At 37.9% G+C, this 25,166-nt stretch overlaps 1 protein-coding gene across 3 annotated transcripts in view; it reads left to right on the top strand.

Annotated features, from left to right (window-relative positions):
• Window positions 1-25,166, top strand: part of BCAR3 (BCAR3 adaptor protein, NSP family member) — a 167,099-nt gene that overhangs the window by 32,640 nt on the left and 109,293 nt on the right. For all 3 annotated transcript variants that reach the window (XM_031967097.1, XM_031967098.1, XM_031967099.1), the window contains one exon: window positions 11,654-11,693. In XM_031967097.1, the coding sequence (XP_031822957.1) occupies window positions 11,654-11,693 (40 nt within the window). The remainder of the gene's footprint in view (window positions 1-11,653; window positions 11,694-25,166) is intronic.

The raw sequence follows: 25,166 nt of genomic DNA, 5'->3' as shown, positions 1-25,166 counted from the left end.
CAATGTGCTAATTCTAACCAAGGCTTATCTAAGTGATGTCCCTTTCCCGTTTTGGGCATCCCTATGTACCTTTTCCCTTCTGCTCCTGCGCAGGTGTCCTCTGTATTGTCCTTCCCTCCCTCCTTTACTGGGTTGGGTTGTATCTGTCCCTTAGGGTATAAACTCCTTGAGGGCAGGGATTTTTGTTTTGTTCTGTTTTGAAAGGGAGAGACAGACAGACAGACACACACACACACACACACACACAGAGTCAGAAACACAGAGACAGAGAAACACACACAGAGATACACACAGAATCAGAGAGAGACACACACAAAGAGACACCCACAGAGAGACAGAGATGGAGAGATTCAGAAACGGGGATTCAGAGACAGAGACTGACAGAGAGACAGAGACAGAGAAAGACAGAGACTGACAGAGATGACAGGGAGAGAGACACACACAGAGAGAGACAGAGAGACAGACTGACACAGAGACAGAGATTGACAGAGACACACACACACACAGACTGACAGACAGAGACAGACACTGAGAGAGATGGAGGTAGAGAGAAAATTAGTGAGAGAAACAGGCAGACTGACACGCACACACAGATTACATTTTGGAATTACAAAGACAAAACAAAACTGCATACGTATTCTCTCCCCCCCACCAACACACACACCTCTTTCTAAGGGAGTGTAAACTCCTAAAGATTAGTAATCACCATTTTTACTTCAGTTTAATGTATTTCTTAATGAAGGTGTTTAATAATTGCTTGTTGAATTGAATTGAATGAGGGCCTAGTCAATAGAAATTTGAACTGCAAGTTAGTCATTTGGTGGAATTATTACATATCTATTGATATACTGAGTGTTTCTAAAGTCTTAGTATTGTTTTAAACTTTACACAAGCTTCAAGATGCATTAAGACTTTGGGAACACCACATATAGTTATCTTTATAAGTTACAGGTAGCTTTTTTTTTTTTTTTTAATTAAGCCTTTGTGAAAAAATTCCAAATGAGGTCACTGTTCTCTCTCTCCCACCATCAAAAACCCTACCCACTTGAAATGAGGAAGAGAAAGAGAGACACAGATCAAGAGAGAGTGCTTTTAGAATAATCTGTCAAGAGTTTTAGTGCAGACTTAAGTTACTAAAGGGAGCCTGGGTGGTACACTGGGCAGCTAGGTCGAACAGTGGATAAAGCGCCTGGCCTGGAGTCAGGAAAACCTGAGTTCAAATTCTGCCTCAGATACTTAATATGCATGTGACCCTAAGATTGGTATTTAATCCTATTTGCCTCAGTTTCCTCATCTGTAGAATGAACTGGAGGAGGAAATGGCTAACCACTTCAGTATCTCTGCCAAGAAAACTCCAAATGGAGTCACAGTTAGACACAACCGAACCATAATAATAACAAGTTATTAAAGCTTAAGTCTGCACTAGGGATTTTGAGATATTTTTAATAAGAGGTGGCAATCCACAACCATTTATTCATTATCACCTATATGCTATGCACTGGACTAGATGTGATACCAAGATGAAAATTAAGCAGCCTCTGGTCTAAAGCAGCTTACAATATATTAGGGAAGACAACATGGACGTAGATAAAGATGTATGTAATTAATGCAAAGGAAACTTGGGTGGGGGAAAACACTAGCTGCTGGAGGTATTGGGAAAGTGGCACTTGAATAGAATTTTGAAGGAAACTTGACATTGTAAAAAGTAGAGATGGGGAGAGTGCACTGTAGCTACTAGACACGCCAATGGCCAGTTTGGAGGCAATTGACAATTCAGTCAACAAGCAAAGGTCTCCCACCGCATCTGGGACCATCTCCAGTCTTCCTGTATTGTGTCTTGTCACTAGATCCTGATGGCTGTGGAGGGGAAAGTGAGGCAAGTGACCTTGCACAGCCCTCCCTCTTTAAATCCAATTCACTTGCCTGTCATGGCTTGTCACTTCCCTGATGTCCTGGTCCCTTTCAATACCGAAGGATAAATGACAACAAAAAATTTGTTAAAGCATTTATAATGTACCTCGACAGCTACTGAGCTAAATAAAGGCTGGGAATACAAATACAGAGCAGAAAGAAAGATAGTCCTTCCCTCAGGAAGAAATGAGAAGCAAAGTTGAGGAGGGGGAAGATTAGGAATGCCTGTGCTTGGTAGTTAAGTCTGATGAAGGCTGATCCTAGACCAAGCCACTTAATTTCTCAGCCTTACTTTCTTCATTTGTTGTTGTTGCTGTTTTTTGTTTTGTTTTTTGCTGAGGCAATTGGGGTAAAGTGACTTGCCTGGGGTCACACAGCTAGGAAATGTTAAGTGTGTGAAGTCAGATTTGAACTCAGGTTTGCCCGACTTCAGGACTGGTACTCTATACACTGCACCATTTAGCTGCCCCCTAGTTTCCTCATTTGTAAAATAGAAATAATAATAGTACTGTTGTGAACATCAAATGAGATAATATGGGTTAAGCTCTTTGGAAATCTTAGATTACTATGTAAATATTAGCTATCATGTAGAAATGATTCTTAAGCAATAATAGCAACTAACATTTATGCAATACTTTATGAATTAGTTACATTTTCCAACATTTCCCAGTGTTGGGCAAAAGATGAAGTTATACCTATTATTAACTGCTTTACACAGGGAGTTTAGGGAGGGTGGGAAAGTGGAGTGGAAACAGTGAGTTGTTCAATAAAGGTTCAGACTGAAATTTCATAGGTGAACACATCCTCTACAAATGGAGAATCAGCAACTCATTGGCAAGTTTTCATCTTGGAGAGCTGGCTAGGCGTGGTGAGTGTTAAATGGTCACACAGGCTAGTCTGAGTCATAAGCAGGACTAGAAATTGAACCCATGATTTTCTGACTCCAGGATGGTCTTATCAGTGATGATAGCTTGCCTCTCATACCTCACTTTTTATCCTACCCAAATGAAGTCTGCAAATTGAAATGTTAAATTATTGTAAAGAAAAACATCATATTGTGATGATGTCCTTGGAGTGTTAGAATAATAACAATGTGCACAGATTCTTGACTTTCCAAGGTTTTGTGGTGGTTCATTCATTTTTCAGTCACATCTTACTCTGTGACCCCATTTGGGAGTGGTTTGCCATTTTCCTCTCCAGCTCATTTTGCAGATGAGGAAACTGAGGCCGACCAGGGTCAAGTATCTTATTGAGGGTCCCACTAGTACTAAGTATCTGGAACTAATTTTGAACTCGGGTCTTTGTGACTCCAGGCAGCATCACTTTGTTGCTCCATTCCCAAGGTTCTAGGGAGTTTTAAAAACAAGAATGCCTGATTAGCCCAGTCTTATAAATAGCTGTTTTCCCATTGTTGTTGGTTTGCTTTGTGTGGAGACTAAAATCTCCAATTCCCCCCTCACTATTCCTGTCCTCTCCTTATCTGAGTACTCAACCTTGAGTATTTGGCAGAAACTCTTCATGTGCCCCTGCTGCCCAATTTGACAATTAATTTTCTCCTGAAATGCTCACATAGTGTGGTATGTTCAAGCCAGAGAAATAAGATTTCACTCCTGCTTTGTCTGCTGTTTGTTTTTCATCACAGCACAAGTATATCTTTTTGACAATACTTCCTCTCACAGGTGCCCCCCAGACCTTTGGGAATAAAGACTCATGTCCTCATTAGCAACTTTATTCATAGACTTAAGGGTTTGTTACTGGTTTAAGTGTAAAACCTTTTTTGTCTACATTGTTTTATTTTCCAAGATTATTTTTATAGAGACTGTAAATCCCTGCTTCAGGGACTGTTTATTGTCTTGTCTCTTGGGGAAAATTAGATCCTCTTTCATAATCATAGGAAGATTCTATAAGACAAAGGTTGGTTGTTTTAGTTTTGTTTTGTTTTGTTTTGGGGTATGGCTAACTTTTGTGAAGAATAGGACAGAAAGAGTTTTATTTTTTCAAGTCAGACTCTAATAAAAGTATCTTAATTTGGTGTAAGCCAGCTTTCCACACTTTGTGATTTTAAAGAATTCTTTGTTTTGTGACTCCTCTCTCTCTCCTGAAGATGAAAAGATTTTGATTTTGATTTTTCTTAGAAGAGAGCTTGGGTTATTGGACGGAAAAGGAGTGCCTTGAGTTCCTTACAGCCTGTTCCTTGAGGCCACCTACTCCTTCTTTATGTCAAATGCCATTTGAGTGACTCTAGACAAGTCTCCTTAATACTCAATGACCTCAGAGAGCTGTTACATTATAATAGTTATTCCTTCCACATTGCAACTTTCCCCATTGTGATTTGGATATATCGTGGGTTGGCATAAGAAATTAAATGGGAATTTGGAGGGAATTTTGTGGAAACTGCTGGCAACACACAGATGACAGAAAAAGTTTAGAAATTAAGGAACACGTAACACAAAAGTTTACAAAACCTCATAAAAGAAAAAGAAAAATTCAGACTTCTTTGGTGCGAAGGCAGGACCAAAAAATTTTGCACCAATTTTCCAGATTTCTGGGGCGCTGATCCTAAAATCCCCCCTCCCCAAACACAACACACACACACACACACACACACACACACACACACACACCACACACACACACACACACACACACAGAGGAAGTAATAATTGTAGTCATAGAAGAGTTGCCTGATCAATGAAGTAAGTAGTCCTACTCATTCCTTAAACCAAAAGATAAAATCTTAGTTATAGGATATGATTTCCCCCATTTATTTGAATATAACACTGATTAATTACAGTCATTCAAATTAGCTCTGATATCTTTCCCTTCCCTTCCTATTTTCTCTCTCCTCTCCACACCATCAATCCTAGTGATGAGGTATGGATCGTTGCAGGAATACGGGTAGGTCTCCTAGTTCTCTAAAACACCAAGTTAGGGCGGGATAAGAAAAGGCACTTTATTAAAGAGAGAGAGACACTAAGATGTTCTCTTAGTGGGCAATGTCAAAGAATTGCAAAAAGACGTTTTCTCAGGGCTTACTTATATACAGAAACAAAACAATTTAGGTTTTGCATCCGAAAGGAACATACTTGAGATAGGGTGTGGGAAAAGAGTCTTTCCCAGGTTATGTAGGTTTTGCATCCAAAAGGTGCATAATGTTTGGGAGGAGAGTCTTTCCCAGGGAATGCAGATGCTCTTCTGGATGAGGCTGTATAGTCTCATCACTAGGTATTCATTGTGCCATGGATTGAGGTCTTAGTGGCTAAAGTCTGAGATAAACTTTTCAAAGAAATAATCAGGGATTCATAGGTCACAGTTGCCGACACTGCAGTGGCCTTCAAGGCCCCACATTTAGCCTTTTCATTGTTCTCTAAGGAGCCAGAATGAAAAATGGCAGCTTCATCCTGTGGATTAGCATAAATTCCTCTTAAAATCATTCTCTCTCCCTAGGAAAGAACATTTTAGATGACCTCTAGCCCAGAGTTTCTTAAACTTTTTTCTGCTTGTATCCCCTGCTTGTCCTAAGCAATTTTTATGTGACCCTGATATATAAGTATATAAAATAGGCATACAAATCAAATATTTACTGATAACAAATCATAATTTCATGACCCCTACATTTAGTTACTAATTCTTGACACTAGTTTTTTTTTTTTTTTTTTTTTTGTTTTTGTTTTTTTTTAATTAAAGCTTTTTATTTTCAAAACATGCACGGACAATTTTTTAACGCTGACCCCTACAAAACTCCATGTTCCAAACTTTCCCCTCCTTTTTCCTAACCCATCCCCTAGATGGCAAGTAATCCAAAATAAGATAAATATGTTAAAATATATGTTTAATCTATTATATATATAATTATAAATCACATATATAAATATTTATATTATATATACATATATTGGTTTTAACATATACACACACATTTATACTATTTTATGTGTATTTATATATAATTTTATTTATTACCTATTTATATATACACACATATTTATATATATAATTTTATTTATCTATTTATATATACCCACATATTATACATATATTTAATATAACATATTTTAACATACACACACACACATATTTATACAATAGTCTTGCTGCACAAGAAAAACCAGATCAAAAAGGGAAAGAAAAATGATAAAGAAAACAAAACACAAGCAAACAACAACAAAAAGAATGAAAATACTATGTTGTGATCCATACCCAATTCCCTTAGTCCTTTCTCTGGGGGCAGATGGCCCTCTTCATCACAGTCATTGGAATTGTTGCTACTAGTTATTACGTGACTGCAAGAACATTAGATTTAGAGTTAGAAATTTGGGCTTCGAGTCCCATCTTTACCCCTTATTAACTGATCTCAGCCAAATCTGATTGAGTTTCAGTTTTATCAACTGTAAAAATAAAGATAATACTTAGATTTTCTGTTTCATAAGACTTGCTAGACTTAAATGTGAGAATGGATAAGAAGACATTTGGCATCTGCAGAATACTGTAGGAATTAAACTCTTGTTATGCAAAGGGTCTAAGGAACAACCAATAGACAAGTTTTGGGGTAATAGGAAGGGAAGCAATGTGAAGTAATACTAGAATGAGTTTGGAACAAGATTATCGAGAGATTTGAGCGCCAGATCTTCATTGTTTATGGTAGAGGCATTAGGGAACTATTGAAACTTGAACTGGGAATGACTTCTGCTTAAAGACTATAGATTTGACAGCTTTGTTCAGGAGGCAATAGTGAGGGAAAAGAATATAGGCAGAGAGGTCACTTAGAGTTTGTTAGGAGACTTCTTGAGGGGAAAAAAGGAGATACATCTAAGAAATGTTGCGGAGGCAGACTCCATAGGTACTAGTTAGTACCTGATTTGGAAGTTGGGAATGAAGAAGAACCAAGAGTTGAAGATAATTTGATGATGCTCTCAAAAGATATAGGGAAGTTAGGAAGAATATATATGCTTTGCATATATTGTAACTAGATGGCACAGTGGATGGGGGTGGGCATAGGGTAGGAGTAGTCAAGAAGACCCAGTTTCAAATGTAGCCTCAGATACTAGATGTGTGACTCTGGGTAAGTCACTTAACCCTGTTTACTTCAGTTTTCATTTTCTCATCTGATCTGCCAGGGTTGCTGTGAGGATCAAATGATATAATATTTGTAAATCACTTAGCCCGCTGCCTGGCATATATATGTAGATGCTTAATAAAGTCATATTTCCTTGCTTCTTTTTGTTTGTTTGTTTGTTTGTTTTAAAGGAGCTAGATGGTACAGTCAATTGGGCACTGAATTCAGCAGAACCTGAATTCAAATCTAGTCTCAGATAGTTAATAGCTCCATGATTCTTGTTTGCCTCAGGTTTCTCATCTGTAAAATGGCACTACTTCCACTCCCCCATTCTAGTAGTCCTGAGAATCGAGTGAGATAGTGACTGAAAGGTGCTTAGCACAGTGCTTGACACATAGTAACTGCTAGATTTTGTTGTTGAATTCTTTCAGTTGTATCTCATTCTTGAAGACCCCATTTGAGATTTTCTTTTCTTTTTAAAATTTTCAATAATTTATTTTTCCAAATACATGTAAATATATTTTCAAGATAAATTTTTGCAAGAATTTTCTGTTCCAAATTTTTCTCCCTTCCTCTCTTATCTCTCTCTTCCTCAAGACAGCAACTCTTCTGATGTAGGTTAAGTATGTGAAATTCTTTTAAATGTATTTCCATATTTGTCATGTTGTACAAGAAAAATCAGACCAAAAGGGGAAAAGCCATGAAAAAGAATAAAACAAATAAAAAAGGTGAAAGTGCTAAGTTTCGATTCATATTCTGTCTCCATAGTTCTCTCAATGTAGATATCATTTTCCATCCCAAGTCTACTGGAATTGCCTCGAATCAACCCATTGTTGAGAAGAGCCAAGTCCATCACAGTTGATCATCACATAATCTTGTTACTGTGTTCTGCTCACTTGACTCAGAATCAGTTCGTGTAAATCTTTCCAGGGTTTTCTGAAATCAGCTTGCTCATCATTTCTTAAAGAACAGTAATATTCCATAGCATTCATATACCAAAATGTATTCAGCCATTCCCCAACTGATGGATATCCACTCAATTTCCAGTTCCTTATCACTACAAAAAGGGCTGCCACAGATATTCTTGCACATGTGGATCCTTTTCCCTCTTTCATGATCTCTTTGGAATACAGACCCAGTAGTGACACTGCTGGATCAAAGGGTAAGCACAGTTTTATAGTCTTTGGACAAAGTTGCACCATTTGTGTTTTCTTGGCAGTGATGCTGGAGAGGTTGGCCATTGCCTTCTCCAGCTTGTTTTACAGATGAAGAAACTGAGGCAAACAGGGTGAAGTGACAGCTAGTCAGTATTTGAGGCCAGATTTGAACTCAGGAATATGAATCTTCTTATTCCAGGTCTATTCCATCCCTTGTGTCATTTGGCTGCCCCAAATGCTATAATTGTGTTAGTTATCATCATCATCACCACCATCATCATCATGACTGTTACTATTATTATTAAACCAGGAAGTTAAATTCTTTAGGTCTAAATTCATCAATATAATTTGAGGTAGGTCCATGAAGAGTACCTGCTTTAGAGGGGAGGATGTGCATCAATGCCAGTAAAAACTACTACTGAAATGAACTCTTACATTACCTTTTAGACCTAATTTCTATAATCACCTTTGCATATCATCTCCACTTAACATAAAAATGGAAAAACAAATAAAAGGCCTTATCTCAAGTTTGTCTCACCTTCAGACCTTTTTTCTGTCTAACTACCAGATATATATTTCTAAAATACAAATTTTACCATGTCATTTCCTTCATCTAATAGTTCCAGAGGCTCCATGTTGCATTAAAAATAAAATACAGATTTGTCTATTGGATTTTTAAACCCCTTAAAAACTGATTTTATTCTACTTTTCCAGGCTAATGACACATTACTTCCCCTAATGTGACCCTCTAACCAAACTCACTGTTTCCTGTATACAATATTCTGTCTCTTGCCTCCATATCTTTGCATAAACTGTACCATAGGATTAAAGGGGTTTTCCTACTAGATTGCTTTTTAAACTTTCAGCTTCCTTCAAAACTCAGAGTAAATGCCTCCTTCCTTTTAGTGGCCTTTTCTGTTTTTCCAGTTCTTAGTCTTCCTCCTTTCCCATCAGCCCCACTTCAATCCTGGAATCGTAGGATCATAGATAGAGTTGGAAGTGAACTTAATTTTCATTTTACATTTTACAGATGAAGAAATGAAGGCACAAACATATACATAAAGCTGCTTGCTCAAGGTCATTCATGTAATAAGTAGCAGAGTACAGATTTTGAACCCAGATCTGGCTCCAAAGCCGAATGTGTTGTATCATGTCAGTAGAATGTAAGCTTTTTGACAATAGGGGGATACCTTATTTTTTCATTGCTTGGCACTTAAACACGTGCTGATGAAGTGAATGCTATCCAAAGAGAGGGATAAACAATTGTGATTGGCCCTCCATCAGTCTTCACTCTCCATAAGCATTCATCTTTTTTAGAATTCCCTTCCTCCTTTCTTCTTTTTTGTTAACACCTTTCTTTTTCTGTTGTATTTCCCTCACTTTGATCAACCATCCATCCATCAACCAATATTCCATGCACAAAAGCTGCTATATTCTGGGCACTTTTGGGCAGTGTTGGAGACGCAAAGGAAAAACAGGAAACAATCCATGTTCTCAAAGAGTCTCCATCTATCTCGTTGGCATGGGCACAATAAAGTGAGGGATGTAGGAATGAAAAGCTGCAGAGCCATAAATGCCAAATGAGAATGGAAGCCCAAATACAGAGCTAGTATAACCAGAGTGGAAAACTCAGAATCAGACAGGCCTAAGTATGAATACAGCATCAGACACCTATTAGCTGCCCCATCCTGAGTAATTCTGTCTGGGTTTTCTCATCTGTAAAATGGAAATAATAATAGTACTTGCCTCTGAATAGCACAACAAGCTTAGACTCCAAAAGATCTGAGTTCAAATCTTGGCTTAGATAATTATTAGTTGTTTGACCCTGGGCAAATCCTTTAATTTCTGTCTCAGTTTCCTTATCTGTAAAATGAGGGTAATGATAGCATTTGTCTCCTTGGGTTGTTGTGGGGGATTAAATGACATAATTAATATTTGTAAAGTTCTTCACACAGTGCCTGGGATATAGTAAGCACTATATACATGTGAGCTAACATTGTTATTATTATCATCATCATCATTATTATTTCCCAGGGTTGTTGTGAAGTTTCAAATTTGTAAAGCATTTTGTAAATCTTAAAGTACTATGTAAATGCTAATTATTATTTTTACTATTATATGGGCCCCCTTCCTTTCATCCTAGGGCACAGTATAGGTACTGGAAGAAGAGGATTTGGAACAAGGGTTACTGAGGTAGCATGGGGGAGTTTGGGCTATCCTGCCAAGTTTGAAGGACTCAGACTTTACCTTTATGGACCTGGGTGACTAAGAATTAAACTCTACTCGTCCTGAGGTCACCAGGTCTTGTCCAGACAAATCTTAGGGACTTTCTTGCCTTTTGAGTTTTCCTAAATTTGGGGTAGGGAACCCTAGTAAATAGTAATCCTATCTTGAAGTATTTGTGTGGCATATGCTTTGGGGGCTGGACGTGGAAGGACCAGTGTCTTACTAGCAGCCTTTATAGGTTGCTAATGACATTTGTGACCACAGAGGTTGTTGACCCTGGCCTCTGGGACTGCGGGCCATCTGCACACAAAATTGGACAATGCATCCATCCTCTGGCAATTTTCTGTCATCTCATAGCTCAAGCAAGTTTCTACTCCTGAGGAAAAGGGAAGTACCATTAAAAATAGGTGGTTTAATTGAGGGTAGGGCAGAAATCCAAAAATATGAGTTGGCAATCACAGTAAAAAAAAGAAAGAAAGAAAACTAATGTACAGGGAAGAGGGAAGCCAATACCAATGGCCAACCAAAAAACCTTTTCATAGAATGAAATGGAAGCCCTGCTCTTTTGTTCTTTCCATTAAGATCATTGCCAGTTTTCCTTTTTAAGGCCCATTCAATTATTCTGAGTTTTGCCTATCTCTTTACTTGAATTCTATCTCATTAACAAGGCACACTTTTCATTACTTTAAAATCATTTGGATGTTCCCTTGGTGATTTAATTATTGGCAACTTTTTAAAATGCATTTGGAGACAGATCAATTTTCAGCTGTTTCCAGACCATGAAAAGGGAATTAAAGAATTAAGAGAATTAACTTCAATAATGCAAGCTTCCCTGACCTTAGAGCCCAGCCCCATTCTCCCTAAAAATTTTAGATGAATTGATCATTGCATCTTTTATGAAAAAATAAACAAGAAGATGCTATTATTTCAGTTTTAGAAATCAAGAAATTAGAGGTAGGTTGAGAAATTTAATCAGTCCCAAGTATATTAAAAGCTTGAAGGTCGAGCTGGAGACAATTAGCATTCTATATTTTTTTCAGAATGTGTTGCTTTGAGCAGCTCAGGTATTTTTTTTAATGTTTAAAAGCAGCTGTATGGTTCTTATTTAGCTGAAAAAATATCAATGCTTTTTGCTTATTTTCAACAGGAAATATATTGAACAACTCTGCTGAAAGCTTGATTGTGTGATTTTCCTGGGATGTGGATTTGCAGTTTTATAATGTGAATCAAGAAGTATAAGATAATCTCGACATTTTTCTCAGGAAGAGAAAGCGTTTTACTTATTTATGTTTTTCCTTTGCAGGGATCCGCATCTCCTGGACCCAGTGATGGAATATGTGAAGGTATGTCATGGTGGTCATAAGCCAAATCATGTGTATGGTATGATTCACAGGTTTCCAATTCCAAGTGAGTGTTGCTAACTAAAACTCCAGTTGGATGATGAAGAGGAAGCTGGTTCTACCATTTGAATCTATTATAGCAATTTAAATCTATTAGAGTAATGATTCATGTCCTCTACCAGTCCTTTATACTTTTCTTTTCTGGAGGGAAAGCTCAGGAGAATTGCTTAAGCTTTTCTCCTGTTCTTTTGCATGACTGCCCTTTCAGAGCTGCTGAGTCTCTTATTTTGAGGTGGGGATGAGTGATGAATTTTTCCTTGGTGGGGTAAACATTCATTGTGTGGGTATTTTCCCTGTTATCAGAAAGATTCTTTCCATCCTTTTTCATTTTTGAGGTCTGCCATTATTAAGACATCTTAGCATGTCAGTAATTCTAATTTAAATAATCAAGCTATTTATAATTATGCATATTCCACTTATTTCTAACTACACATAAATAGGCTACTGGAGTAAGTAGGATTAAAGGTATTTTTTATTAATTTACTATTATTATTTCCCTTAGAATTGATGTTATTCCATTTTTTCAATTACTGAAGGACAGGTTTTTCCATTTGTGGATTATTTAGAGCAGGAGTTTCTAACCTGAACTGATTTGGGTCAGGGTACCTCTGAACTGATGGGGGAAAAAATTACATATTATCTTCATTGACTTCTTATGTTTAGCACTTCCTTCCATTACAGAGGAAGGGAGTGAACTACAGAAATATTATCACTATTTGTGATTTTGTTACCAATAGAAAGAGAAATCACATCCATTTTCCCATCATACTGTTTTTGCGAAAAATATTGTTTGCATGCATAACTACTTCAGAATCACTTGTAACTAAGATCTTGTAGATTTCAGGTGATCACAGCCCAGTTTTCTTACTATTTTATTGTAGTTTGTTTGCTTTATAATATTGTAAGAAAAAATTTTAAATTTCTGATTTCTTGTATTTTACTTAATATAGTTATTAGAGGGCAAAGGCTGTGGCTTGTGGATGTCTGGAGGGTGGTTTTTGGAGATGGTGTTGGAAGGGTTTTACTTTAAAGTCATGAGTTTACAGAAGGCTGCTTTACCCAGTGGAGCATCACTTACATCACTCTTCAGGCTGACCATCATTCAGTCACTGATCCTGGCTGGGAATTGGAGGGCCGTGAATGGACTCTGCAGAAGGGGCCAGCTGGCTATCCCTGGTGAGAGGGAGGATGCCATCCTTGAAGAGACAGGGTGATACTATCCAAGGGAAATGAGGACGCGTCCTGGGAAGAGGGATCAAGTTTGATTCTTCGGACTTTGGGCCACTTTAAGAATGTCTTGCAGGACTAAATGTTACCTGGGCCATGCCAGAGAACACATATTCTTTGTGAAATACACATCAGATAAGGGCTTCATTACCAGAGCCAAAGTCATCATTCTAGGAAGCAGATGCAGATCACCTACATTTTAAGGTTTTATTAAATTCTTATATTTTTAACATGGCTTGTGTTTGGAGCCAGATAGATGGTGGTACATTTATTAGCATGGTAGACCTGGAGTCAGGAAGGCCCGAGTCCAAATTGTCCTTCTATTTCCTCCTTCCCTTCTTACATAATGAGGTTCCTTTTCCCTTTGCCAAGGCACACTCCTCCCCTTGATCCCATTCTAACCCATCTTCTTGCTTCTACCATCCCCATTCTCTCAATATTCTTCACTCTCTTCAGTCCTACTAGTATTGCTGGATTAAAAGGTATGCATAGTTTTATATCCTTTGGTTCTAGTTCCAAAATGCTCTCGGAATAGTTCTGACCCTTTCTTCTTTGCTGGATCTTTATCCAACTCAGACCCATTATTGACTTTGAGTATACACCCCAAGGCTCAGTTCTTAGTCCTTTTCTCCCTCTGTCCTGTCTCACTTGATTAGATAATCACTTCCAATGCATTCAATTACAGATGATTCTTAGATCTATTGTCTAGCCTTAATTTCTCTTCTGACTTCCATCCTTCCATTTCCAACTGCCTGTTATAGACATCTTAAATCCTACATGTCTAAACCCAAACTCATAACTTTTTCCTGTCAAAGCCCTTCCTTTCCCAAATTTCTCTCTTACTGTTGAGGGTACCATTATCATGACAGTCACCCAGGCTTACAACTTTGGGGTCATCCTCAGCTCTGCCCTTGTATTTGCTCCAACCAGCTGCCACGATGATCTTGAAATGTAAGTCTGAGCCTAACACCCTTCTATTCCCTAAGTCCCAGTAGGCTCTTTATTTCCTCCAGAATCACATCTGAAACCGTCTGTTTGACTTTTAAAGACCTTTATTACCTGGTTCCTTCCTACATTTTTAGTCTTCTTAGGCATTACTTGCCTTTAGACCTTCCAATTTAGAGTCACTGGGCTTTTGGCTGTTTTTTTTTGTTGTTGTTGTTGTTGTTGTTGTTGTTGTTGTTCAGTCACTTTTCAGTCATGTCCAACTCTTCATGACTTCATCTGGGGTTATTTTTGGTGAAAATACTGGAATGGTTTTCCGTTTCCTTTTCCACTTCATTTTACAGAAGAGGAAACTGGGGCAAATGTAGTTACATGATTTGCCCAGGGTCACATAAACTAATAAGTGTCTGAAACCAGAACTAAAATCAGGAAGATGAGCTTTATGTCTCTATGTCTGGCATTCTTCCGCTGCAGCCATCTCCTGTCCGTAATGCCTTTACTGGCTATACTAAGCCTGGAATGCTCTCCCTCTGTGTCTTTGGCTTTTTTGGCTTCCCTCGGGACTTAGCTCAAATTCTACTTTAGGCAAGAAGCCTTTCTTGGGCTTTCCCTGACCCTTTTCTCCCCAACTTTCTCCCTTCTCCCCATCACTGATAGCGCTGTCTTTCAGGGTTTTGCCTAGTGAGAGGCACATAGTAGGTGCTTATTAAATGTTTATTGATTGACTGATTAATATTACTTCTCATTTATCCTGCATTTGTTTTGCAAGTATATTGGGTTTTTTTTGGGGGGGCATGTTACTTCCCCCATTAGAATGTAAGACCTGAACCCCAGTTTTTAAAAATGGCTCTTTATCCATTGCACCACACTGCCTCAAATACTTCTCTGGGTCTGCTGACCTTTTTTCTTTCAGAATAAAACAAATTCCCTAAAACTTGTGGGAATTGGAGTAGTGAGAGCATCATCAGATTTCTATATATTATATATTCTTATTATATATAGTTATATCTGTAGAAAATAAGTTTAATTGGGTAACTCCTTAGAGTTATTTGTTAATGCTTGGTACTGGACTTTAGATTTTCTACCTTTTCTGCAAAATTGCTTTCTTGGTAGGCAAAGGATCAAGGGTTAAATGGCACTTCCCTACTCCATAAACTCCCATGTGTCTCTATTTAATCTCCAGGATCAAATATAAAATCCTTTTTTTTTTTTAAAGCCCTTAACACCATGGCCTCTTTCCTCTCCTCCCTTTTAGTTTGCCAGTTTAAATGCAATTTACTTTTTCCTTATTCCTTGAGTATCTTTTAACTTTTTTGCTTTGTTCTTTATGTAGAATTAATGATTTTTGAACCTTGAACCATTTGCTTGTTGAAAATATTCTCTTTAATTCAGGTATTCTTAAACTTGTTTGTGATACAGATTCCTCAGGCAATCTGGAGAAGCTTATGATCTCAGAATAATTAAAAAAAAAAACTCGCAATGATAGAAAATGCTAAACTTCATTAAAAGGTTATTGAAAATTAGGATGTAATTTTTTTTCACATCCATTTTCATGGAAACTAACCATGAAATCTATATTAAAACCTGAAATGTATCCATGGGTACCAGGGTAGTAACCTCTGCTTTAATGATTTGTGAGGTTTTGCATAATAAAATCATTTCCTCTTTCTAAAAAGAAATAGATTTTAGGTGTTTTAGCTCTTACCTGGTGCCTGGCATATGGTAATAATAAATGCTTATTGATTGATGATTTCTAAGGCCATTTCTTTTGAAATTGCTAGAAATTTTCTGCTATGATAGTATGTCCACCATACCCCTCATCCTTGCCTGCTGCTACAAGAGGAGAAAAACCCTTCAAAGTAATTGGATTGCCAGGCAGTGGTAGAAATTGGCCCTGCTCGAACACTGGAGATTCTAATCCTCTTAAAAGGAAATGAGCTTCTTTGCCATGAACCTCAAACCCTTTTATAAAAACATGCTTTCCACCATAGTGATAAGGGCATAGATTATTTTTTCCCATCCCTTTTTAGTAGTTTCCACAAGATACAACAAGAAGGAGTGGTGTGAGACCAAGCACATCTGACACTTTCTCATGAATCATTCTGGCCTAGTGGAAGAGACACAACTGGGCCTGTTAACCCCTCTAGCCGTGGACTGGGAAATGGGGGTCGGGAAGGGAAGGGTGGAAAGGCAGAGTTTTTGAAGGGATGCAGCTTGGTACAGAATGAATACAAAATTGAATTCAATCCAATTTGTATTCTCTGTCCTCCTTTCTACCTGCTGTGCAGTTTGTATTGCAGCCTTATTAATATGGCATGAAAGGACAGGCTCCTTGGTTGCTTAGCCACCACTGACACTTCAGAGTTTAGGATAAAGGAGAGCCACGTGACCAGCGGGAAGTCCCATAGCTGTTTGGAATTCCTGTCAGTGTTTTCTGCCAGGCATTCCTCTCGGGGTTGTTGTCTCCAGCTGGCATTTTAGGACCTAGTGGTAGAATTTTGATATTTAGATTTTATAGGTGGAGTTAGGGATTTTGCCATTTAAATTCCTTTTTTGTTGTTTTTGGGGGTGGGAGGACATTTTTGGTATTCCTCCTCGCCTTTCTTCTGTCCATTCCACCCAACCCTGACCTTCCCTCCCCTTAAAAAACTCAAAAATGGATATCTGTCAGTTTTTAAAGTTTTGTTCTTCCAAAAATTGTTATTTGAGTCATGGGTTATTTTTCTGTAATTGAATATAATGGCATTCCTTTCCATTTCTCTGAAAATTAAAAAAAAAATTACCGTTCTCCAAATTGGGAGGGCAAAATACCTCCTGGCTTTGTCACTGCATCTCTGCATTCATTGTGTAACTAGTGACTATGACTAGTGGCATGAAGTCTTGGGATTTTCCTCTGCTTATAATGCATACCTTAGTAGATGAAACCCAAAGATTTATTTATTTTTTAATAGGAGGAAATGCCTTTTAAAGGAATAGCCCTTGGCAAAATGGTGAAGTAAGGGAGTGCTTGTCTTTTGGGCCTTAGCAAATCACTCCCTACAGAACTTTCTGAGCTTCTCTTTCCCACTGTACCCCACCCTTCTTCCTCCCCCCACTTCCCCCAAAAGAATCCTCTTCCTCTTCTGTTTGGACTTCACCATATACTGGGTTAGCTGACCTGATAAATTGTTTGTGCTGAGGTGTTAACTTGATAGTTGGAGAGATCCTGATTTCATTTTTTTATGTACCTGGGCTCCTTCTACCGGATTTTAGATGGAACCTTCCTTTCTACACCCTGTTCTTATTTCTCCATAAAACCCCAATGGTGGTTTTCACCCAGGCCACTGGAGGTAATCCTGTTGTAATCCTTGGGCTGTCTGTCCATCTGTTGCCTCTTATTCTTATTAGTGACTGACTACACCTGGCCTTGATAATATCTTTCATGCTGCCTCTGAGTGCACGTCACGACTGGTAAAGGGCTGTGTCCTGCACACGTACTTTTTGAGTCACTTGAGATTTCGATTCGTCAGAGATTGTGGAGTACTATCATCCACAGCCATGTTCTCTGGCTGGGAGATGGGCTTCTGAAATCATTGACAGCATTGCATGATGGTCATCTCCAACCTGATGTCTTCTACCAATGTTTTTTGTTAGGTAAGATATTATTAAACATTTTTGTAGATACTATTATTATACCAGATATGATGCTAAGTATATTAGAAATAGTTTTTCATTTGATCCTCATGACAATTCCATGCTATTATTATCCTCATTTTACTGATGAGAAAACTGAGGCAGAGATAAGTGTCTAAGGCTAGATTTGAATTCAGCTCTTCCTGACTCTAGATCCAGTTCTGGGTCACTTAGTTGCCTTCAAGAAGGGTAAAAGTGGTTGAAAGCTTTGGTTCTCAAACTTTCTGGTTTCTGGACTTCTTTATACTCTTAAAAATTGTTGAGGATCCTAAAGAGATTTATATATATATTATATCTATTTGTCTATCAAGAGGTTATATCTATTGGCATTCATCTTATTAGAAATTAGAACTGATGGTTTTTTAAAATATTCATTTAAAACAAGAATAATAAGCTTGTTATAGTTGACATAAATAAAGCATTTTTATAAAATATCACTGGTTTCAAAACAAAAAAATTAAGTGGCATTGTTTTATATATTTTTTTTCAAATCCTTTTAAATGTCTGGCTTAATAGAAAACAGATGGATTCTCATAACTGTTTCTGCCTTCAGTCTGTTGCTATATGTTGTTTTGATTGAACATATAAAGGAAATCCAGCCTCACTGGAAGAGAAAGAAGGCTTCTAATAGGCAAATAACATCTTGATATTATTAAGAAAATAATTTTCACCTTGAGGACCCTCTGAGAGGGTCTTGAAGGCCACTGGAACCCTCAGACCACACTTTGAGAACTCTTCCCAGACAATATTTAAATCTCTTTGTACAAACTAATTCCTTATCCCCCAAAGAGAGAGGGAATAAAAATGTTAGTTATTCGGTGCCCTACAGCAGCCTGTTAAGGACGATTTTTTGGCAGGGGAGAGGAGGAGGTGGTCCTTTGAAACCCTTCAAATAATAATATGTAGAACTGCCAGTTTTTGTTAACTCTGAACCCAAGAACTGCCATACCGGTTTATATCAATAACTTGGCCTGAGTATTTTGTATCTAATAGCAGAACAGAGCTTGCCACTGTATTGTAGCAAAATCTGTACCCCCCCCCCCCCAAAAAAAAAAAAAGTGGACTTTTTGAATGAGGATCTGCTTTTGAGATATATTTGGGTAAGTCATTTTCAATACTCTGGGCCTCAGGTTCCCTATCTGTAAAATCAGGGTTGTACTGTGACTTCTAAGGTCCCTTCTAATAAATGTATGATTGTATGACATTTTGTAAGATGCTATGGTTGTGATCCATCCTGTCACCAGTATAGAGATGACTTTAACATCTGAGTTCCAACACTCATTAACTCTGTGATCATAGGCAAGTTAACATAACCTCGCTGTTTCCTCCTCTGTAAAATGAAAATTATACTTGTAGCTTCTCTCTTAAAGGTTGTTATGAGGTTCAAATGACATAATACAAGCAAAGGCAGACCATTAACAAGCACTTATCAATCAGTAAACATTTATTAAGTACCAGGCACTGTGCTAAATGCTGAGGACACAAAAAGAGTCAATAGATAGTCTCTACATTCAAGAAGCTTACACTCTAATGGAAAGAAGACATCAATTAAAAGGAAGCTGAAAGATCGGGATAGAAGGACACTCAAAAGGACTCATTTGGGAAATAGAGAAAATCTAGAGTACAACCTGGAGAAGAATGAGACATGGCTGGCCTGGGCATTTTCCTGAAATAAAAGTTCTGGAAGGAGCCATCCAACTAGAGGAGTAGAGGGTGCTTACAAATGTGTGAGATTTCAGGGCTCTACCTTAAATGTAATTACTGTTGCTAACCTTAAACCCCAGCTTCTTAAACTGTAGAAATTATGAGTCATTATCAGCAAATGTTTGATTTTTATATACCTGAAACCCTGGAGTCATATAAAAATGTCTTAGGCAAAAATGAGTGGTCAGTGGAAAAAGTTTAAGAAGTTTTGCCTTAAGTACCAATTATCTATTAAGAATATAGCTATTCACTATTCCCTAACAATTAAGCTTACTGTCTGTGAATTTATTAAAAGTCCTTCTTGAACCTATTTCAGTTTTTGCCTATCACTTAGGACTGTACATTCTAAATATTTCCTGTTTGAGATCTAAAGTTGCACTTCCTTTTTGGATGTTTTTTTCTTAAGCTTTAAGTTAGTCCCTCCTACTTCAATTGTGCTGAGAATGGACCAATAAGACTGTGTTGGTCCTATTTGTCATCCTTGGTCATTTGGTCAGTTTCTGTCATCTCCCGTCTCCCCTTTCATTCCTGACCTTTCATCTTTCTAGGCTGAAGCATCCCAGTTGTTTTGCTCTATCATCACATTCCCTCTCTTTGGTCTTCTTAGTTGACAAAGGTTGGATCTTCTCTCAGTTTTATAACATACCATTCCTTAGTCCACTTTATTTTTTTTTCCCCCATTATATATGAAGATCATTTTCAACATTTTTATAAAGTTTTGAGTTCTACTTTTTTTCTTCCTTTCCTAGACAACAATCATCTTATTAAACATATTTCCACATTGATCATATCACATATCTTTCTTGAGTGGTAATGATCAGAGTTGTAGCTCATAGATGATGTTCAGCACTTTGGTTTCTCTGTTTAATTGATCTTTAGATCTATTTCTTGTCTCATGAATCATGGGTCAAAATCATGGGTCCTATAAAGACAGTTTGTAAGTCCAGATTTTGGAGCACTTGTCATTGATCCTTGAAGGATGAAAACATCTTGTATATATACATTTGTATTTACTAACTTCATGCTGCATATTTTTGCACACCTTTCTTGTTTATTAGATTGTAAATTTGTTAAGAGTAGGGATTATTTTATTCATTTTACTTGTATTCTTAGCACCTAGAACTACTATGTTCTTGGAACAGTAGGTGCTTAATAATATACTTCTTGACGGATTACTAGAGCATAAGTAGTGAGTAATGGACATAAGACAACTCCTAGTGTCATAAAATGTTAGAGCTGAAAGGGGCTTTTCAAGTTCATGCAGTGCAACTTCCTCATTTTATTTATATTTAAAAAGAGTGGTGAATTTATCATAAACAGAAACAAAAAAATAGATTATGAACTCAAATTTCCAATAGAATTCTGGAATCTAAATTATTTAAAAAGTGAACTTATGACAGAAAAATGTAATGTAACATTTTAACATTTGTTTGCTATTGTTACTGGCTTAAATTATTTATATCTACATATATATTGTTTTAATTCTGCTCTCTTTGCATTGTTTTTACATTTCTTTGTATTTTTATTCATTTTTAAAAAATGGGACAACACTATACCATTACATTAATCTACCATAGTTTATTCCACTACTCCTTAACTGCTGAGTATAGAGGTTATTACCAATTTATCACTATTCCAAATGAGGCACCAAGAATATTTTCACCAGAAAGGTCTTTTCCCTGACTTCTCCACCTTCCTTTGATGACATCCTTAGGATTCAGCTCTAATAGTGGAGATTAAGATCATTTCTGTGATTCCTGCCATAGGTTGCCACTTCGCCGTCCCCAGAATTTGTGCCCATGTTTTGTTCCACCAACAAAGTGGTGTAAGCAGAATGTCTCTCTCCACCATCCCACCAACATGGAATTCTACTCTTCTAGGCTATTTGATGAGTGAAAGGCCAATTCTCTAATTTTACAGATGAAGAACTCTCTATACATAAGTCAGTTGCAATCATTATCATATGAGAAAGCATTCAATGAAGAGATTAGTCATTCTTTCTGGTGTCAGAAATAATCAGGACTTCCTAGAGGAAAAATGTTGGATTTCCATTACTTTTTTTTTTTTTTTAGTAATACCTCCCCACCCATATGTATTATTAAATTAAAAAAAAAAAAGATTTTGAATAAAGCAGATTCAGTAAGGACAAAGAGAATGTAGAGTTTGGGTTTGGCATTTTGCTTTGTTTTTTTAAGGAGGAGAGAGAGAGAGGACTAGTGGTGATTTTGATCAATTTGCTGAAAGTAAAAAATAATATCTCATCATCTGTATCTGCTGCTTCATAAAAGCCTGATGTCTCAAAAACCAGATAGCTGTGGGGAAAATGTCATCCTAGAATACAGGTCCTTGTTTCCCCTTAGCTCCTTGGTGGCTTTGTGCCAAAACCACTTGTCAGACTAAATAAAACCATTTGCCTTTTCCAAGATCGCTTTGCAGGTAAACACTACGAATACTGTGTGCAGTCCATGTTCCACCAGAACTGTTGGCCATGTCTTTCCCATAAGGACTGATTAACAACACATGAGCAGAGGGGAGGATTTAGAAACTCCCTCTTTGTGGTGGAAAAGGCCCCTTTTCAAAGCTGCTCTTACCAAGGAGATACAGACTTTCCAGGCCTCCGTTTCCTACAGTGGAATGCTGATGTATGAGGTCATCCAGCAGATTAAAAGTAGGGAGGGGAGAAGGGAAGGGAGATAATTATGCAAAGACCCACTTCCAAGAAGATGGACATAAACTGGTGTATTGGAGACTGGAGCACTAAGAAGCAGGGGCTATGGCTATATATGACTTCAGCTCTTTCCTTTGTATTGCATTGAAGGCTGCATCCATGGTCACAGTTAAATAGCTCTTTGAGAAGATTCTTTTATTCCAGCAGGGAAAACAGGCTAGTCTGCTTTGAATTAGCCTGCTTACAAAGTCATGAAAGGGACTTAGAAAAACAATAGCCCGTTGTGCACTCCGGGAAGATTCTAACAAGTTATGTGAACCAAATAATGGGTCCATTGGCTGCCTCTGCAGGTTTTTGCCTGAGTCTGCACATCCACAGAGCCAGCCCCATCCCCCTATGGGACCCAGAAGATCAAGCCGTGCCAGCCTGGGATGTGAAACAGCCTCTCACATTCATTGGCGCTAAATATAGCTGCCACCTTCTCCCTCCCATTCTGCCCCGACAACACTCTGCAATTATTCTTGGGAGGTTTTCTGTTACTATCCCCCCCCCCCCCCACCACCAAAAAAAAAAATTTAAATAATTAAAAAAAAAAAGAATTTAGTTGAACTGGTATGGAAAGACAAAAGAGAGAAAGAGGGGAGGAGGAAGAAGGGGAATCTAATTAAATAGAAATTGGATCCTCAGGACCTGGAGAAAATGTGGATATTTTACTAAAAATAAATTAATTAAAACTGCAGTGTTAATTTAGGTCAGAGATGCTGCCGGCACAGCAGGAGAGTATTTTAGGCTTTGAGGTGAGACGAATCGTAGGAGCCAGATCTCTTCTGCTCACCTGGCAGATTTCTGCTTGTGGGAAGAGCTAGCTGACCCCTGCCAGATTATATTTTCCTCTGGCCATTGGTTGAGCATCCCTGATTGCATGACCTACCTTGCATCTGCCTTGGCGTGATAAGCCACAGGGAGCTTTTTCACTGTTTCACATGCTTTCAGCAAATTCATAGAAAGAAATTCTGGTCTCATGATTAGTTATGGGCTATTTTATAACTTTTAAATTCACTTTTCAATGGGTCAATTGACTCAATGATAATGAGACACACACAGAGAACTAAGTCTCCTCTCTCTTCTGTTCCTTTCTGAATTTTATTAGGGGTGTATTATATTCCCCCAAATTTTCAACAAATTGAAAGAAGTTAAATCAGTATTGATCAAGGGCGACAGTGTGGTGCTATGGACTCTGACTCAGTACCTATGACCTTAGGCAGGCCATTTGATCTTGAACCTCAGTTTCCTCATCTATAAAATGAAGAAGTTGAATCAAATGGTTTTTGAGATTCCTTTTAGTTCTACTTATGAGATTATGTTTTTAACATTATGTTTTTGTATCCCTCTTGAAATTAAAAGAGATCTCAGAACCTTAGAATTAATTAGAGCTAAAAGGAACCTTACAGGTCACCCAGTTGAACCCATTGAATTTAGTGATTAGGACCTTGGAGAGGCTGACTTGTTCAAGGTTACACAAGTAAGTAATAGGGGGAGGATTTGAATCTATCTCTGATAACCAATATAGTGTACATTCCCTGGTGTCATGGAACCTTACATAGATAAAAAAAAATGTAAATAAATCCTGTCTTTGAAGATCTATTTTTTTAAAGGAAAAAAGAGAAAATTATTCTTAGGCTTTGGGGAAGATGTTTTGAGAATTTTCAATGAGAAGAGAAAGCTGGCAGGGAGGTGCAGGGGTGTTGGAATGGCACAAGGGGTTGTTACCAAGGTGAAAGGCTCTTGTACCAGTGTGAAAGAGACTTGGCTTTAATCAAATGGATGAATGAGAGGAGTCAAGTTAATAGTGGTCTGCATTTCTATGTTGTGTTCAGGTTTGGAGAGCATTTCCTCCTCACAGACCTTCTGTAAGGAGATAGTGAGGAAGCCAAGTCTCACCTCAGAATGGGCTGGAGGATTTAAACACAGAGGCCTGGACTCTGGGGTCTTTTGACTTTGACCCCAATGTCCTTCTAATTAGATTCAGTATTGTCTATTAAACGTATGTATGTTGGGAGTAGCATTTCTTTGCCTAGCACGAATAATAATATTGAACATTTATTTATCAATTTAAGGTTTGCCAAATCCTTAACACAAATGATCTCATTTGATTCTCACAACAACTCTGGAAGGAAGTTGTGATTTGGGATTTTCTTGGCCAGACTTACTGGAGTAGTTTGCCATTTCCTTCTTCAGCTCATTTTACAAATGGGGAAACCTCGGCAAACAGGATTAAGTGACTTGCCCAGGATCATACAGCCAATAAGTGTGTGAAGCTGGGTTTGAACTCAGATGTTCCTGACTCCAGGTCTGATGCTGTGTCCACTGCCCTGACACCTCGCTGGGTGGAAGGGACTATTCTCCCCATTTTGCAAAAGCAGAAACTGAGCTAGACTGAGATTAAGTGACTTGCCTGTATCCACTCAGCTTTTGAATTCAAATCTTCCTGACTCCAGGTCCAGATCTCTATCCTCTATGCCATCTAACTCTTTAAAGGATTTTGACAAAAGACTTATGTTGTTTTTATGGTTCTGTTAGGCAACTGGGGTGTACAGGGTATAGAGCTCTGGGCTTGGAATCAGGGAGACTTTCCTGCGTTCAGATCCTGGCCTTAGGTACTTACTAAGTCAGTCACTTCACCCTATTTGCCTCAATTTGCTCATCTGTAAAATGAGCTACATCAGGAAATGGCAAACCAGTTAGGGTTACAAAGAATCAGACCAAATAAAAGGGCTCAGTTTACAAACTGAGTTAGTTGTAAGAGTGATTTGGGATTTTGAGATTACAAACTCATTAGTCACTGCTTTTCACATTTTTCCAGCTGTGCCTAATACAGTACCTCATACCTACTACACAATAAGTTTTCATCCAAGGAAGCTTTCAATGAGACCTGGGAATGGGTATAAGAACTTCAGGTGAGAAATGTTCTCTCCCCAAATACATGGGCAGCCACTTTCCCCTCTCTGCCCAAAGTCCTAAGGAGTGAAGGCTCTTGCATAAGCCAATAAGTATCAGAGAGAGAACTTGAACCCAAGACTTCCACTCTGAGCTCTGCTCTCTAACCACTGCTCCCACATGCTTCTGTTTAATAAACTAATATGAGCATTGCAACATTGCCATAAGATTCACTTTTCCTCCCTTCGTGCAAGATAAAAGTT

This window comes from Sarcophilus harrisii, chromosome 4 (genome assembly GCF_902635505.1).
Source record: "Sarcophilus harrisii chromosome 4, mSarHar1.11, whole genome shotgun sequence".
NCBI classification, from domain to species: Eukaryota; Metazoa; Chordata; class Mammalia; order Dasyuromorphia; family Dasyuridae; genus Sarcophilus; species Sarcophilus harrisii.
This window is presented reverse-complemented; position numbering and strand designations above follow the sequence as displayed.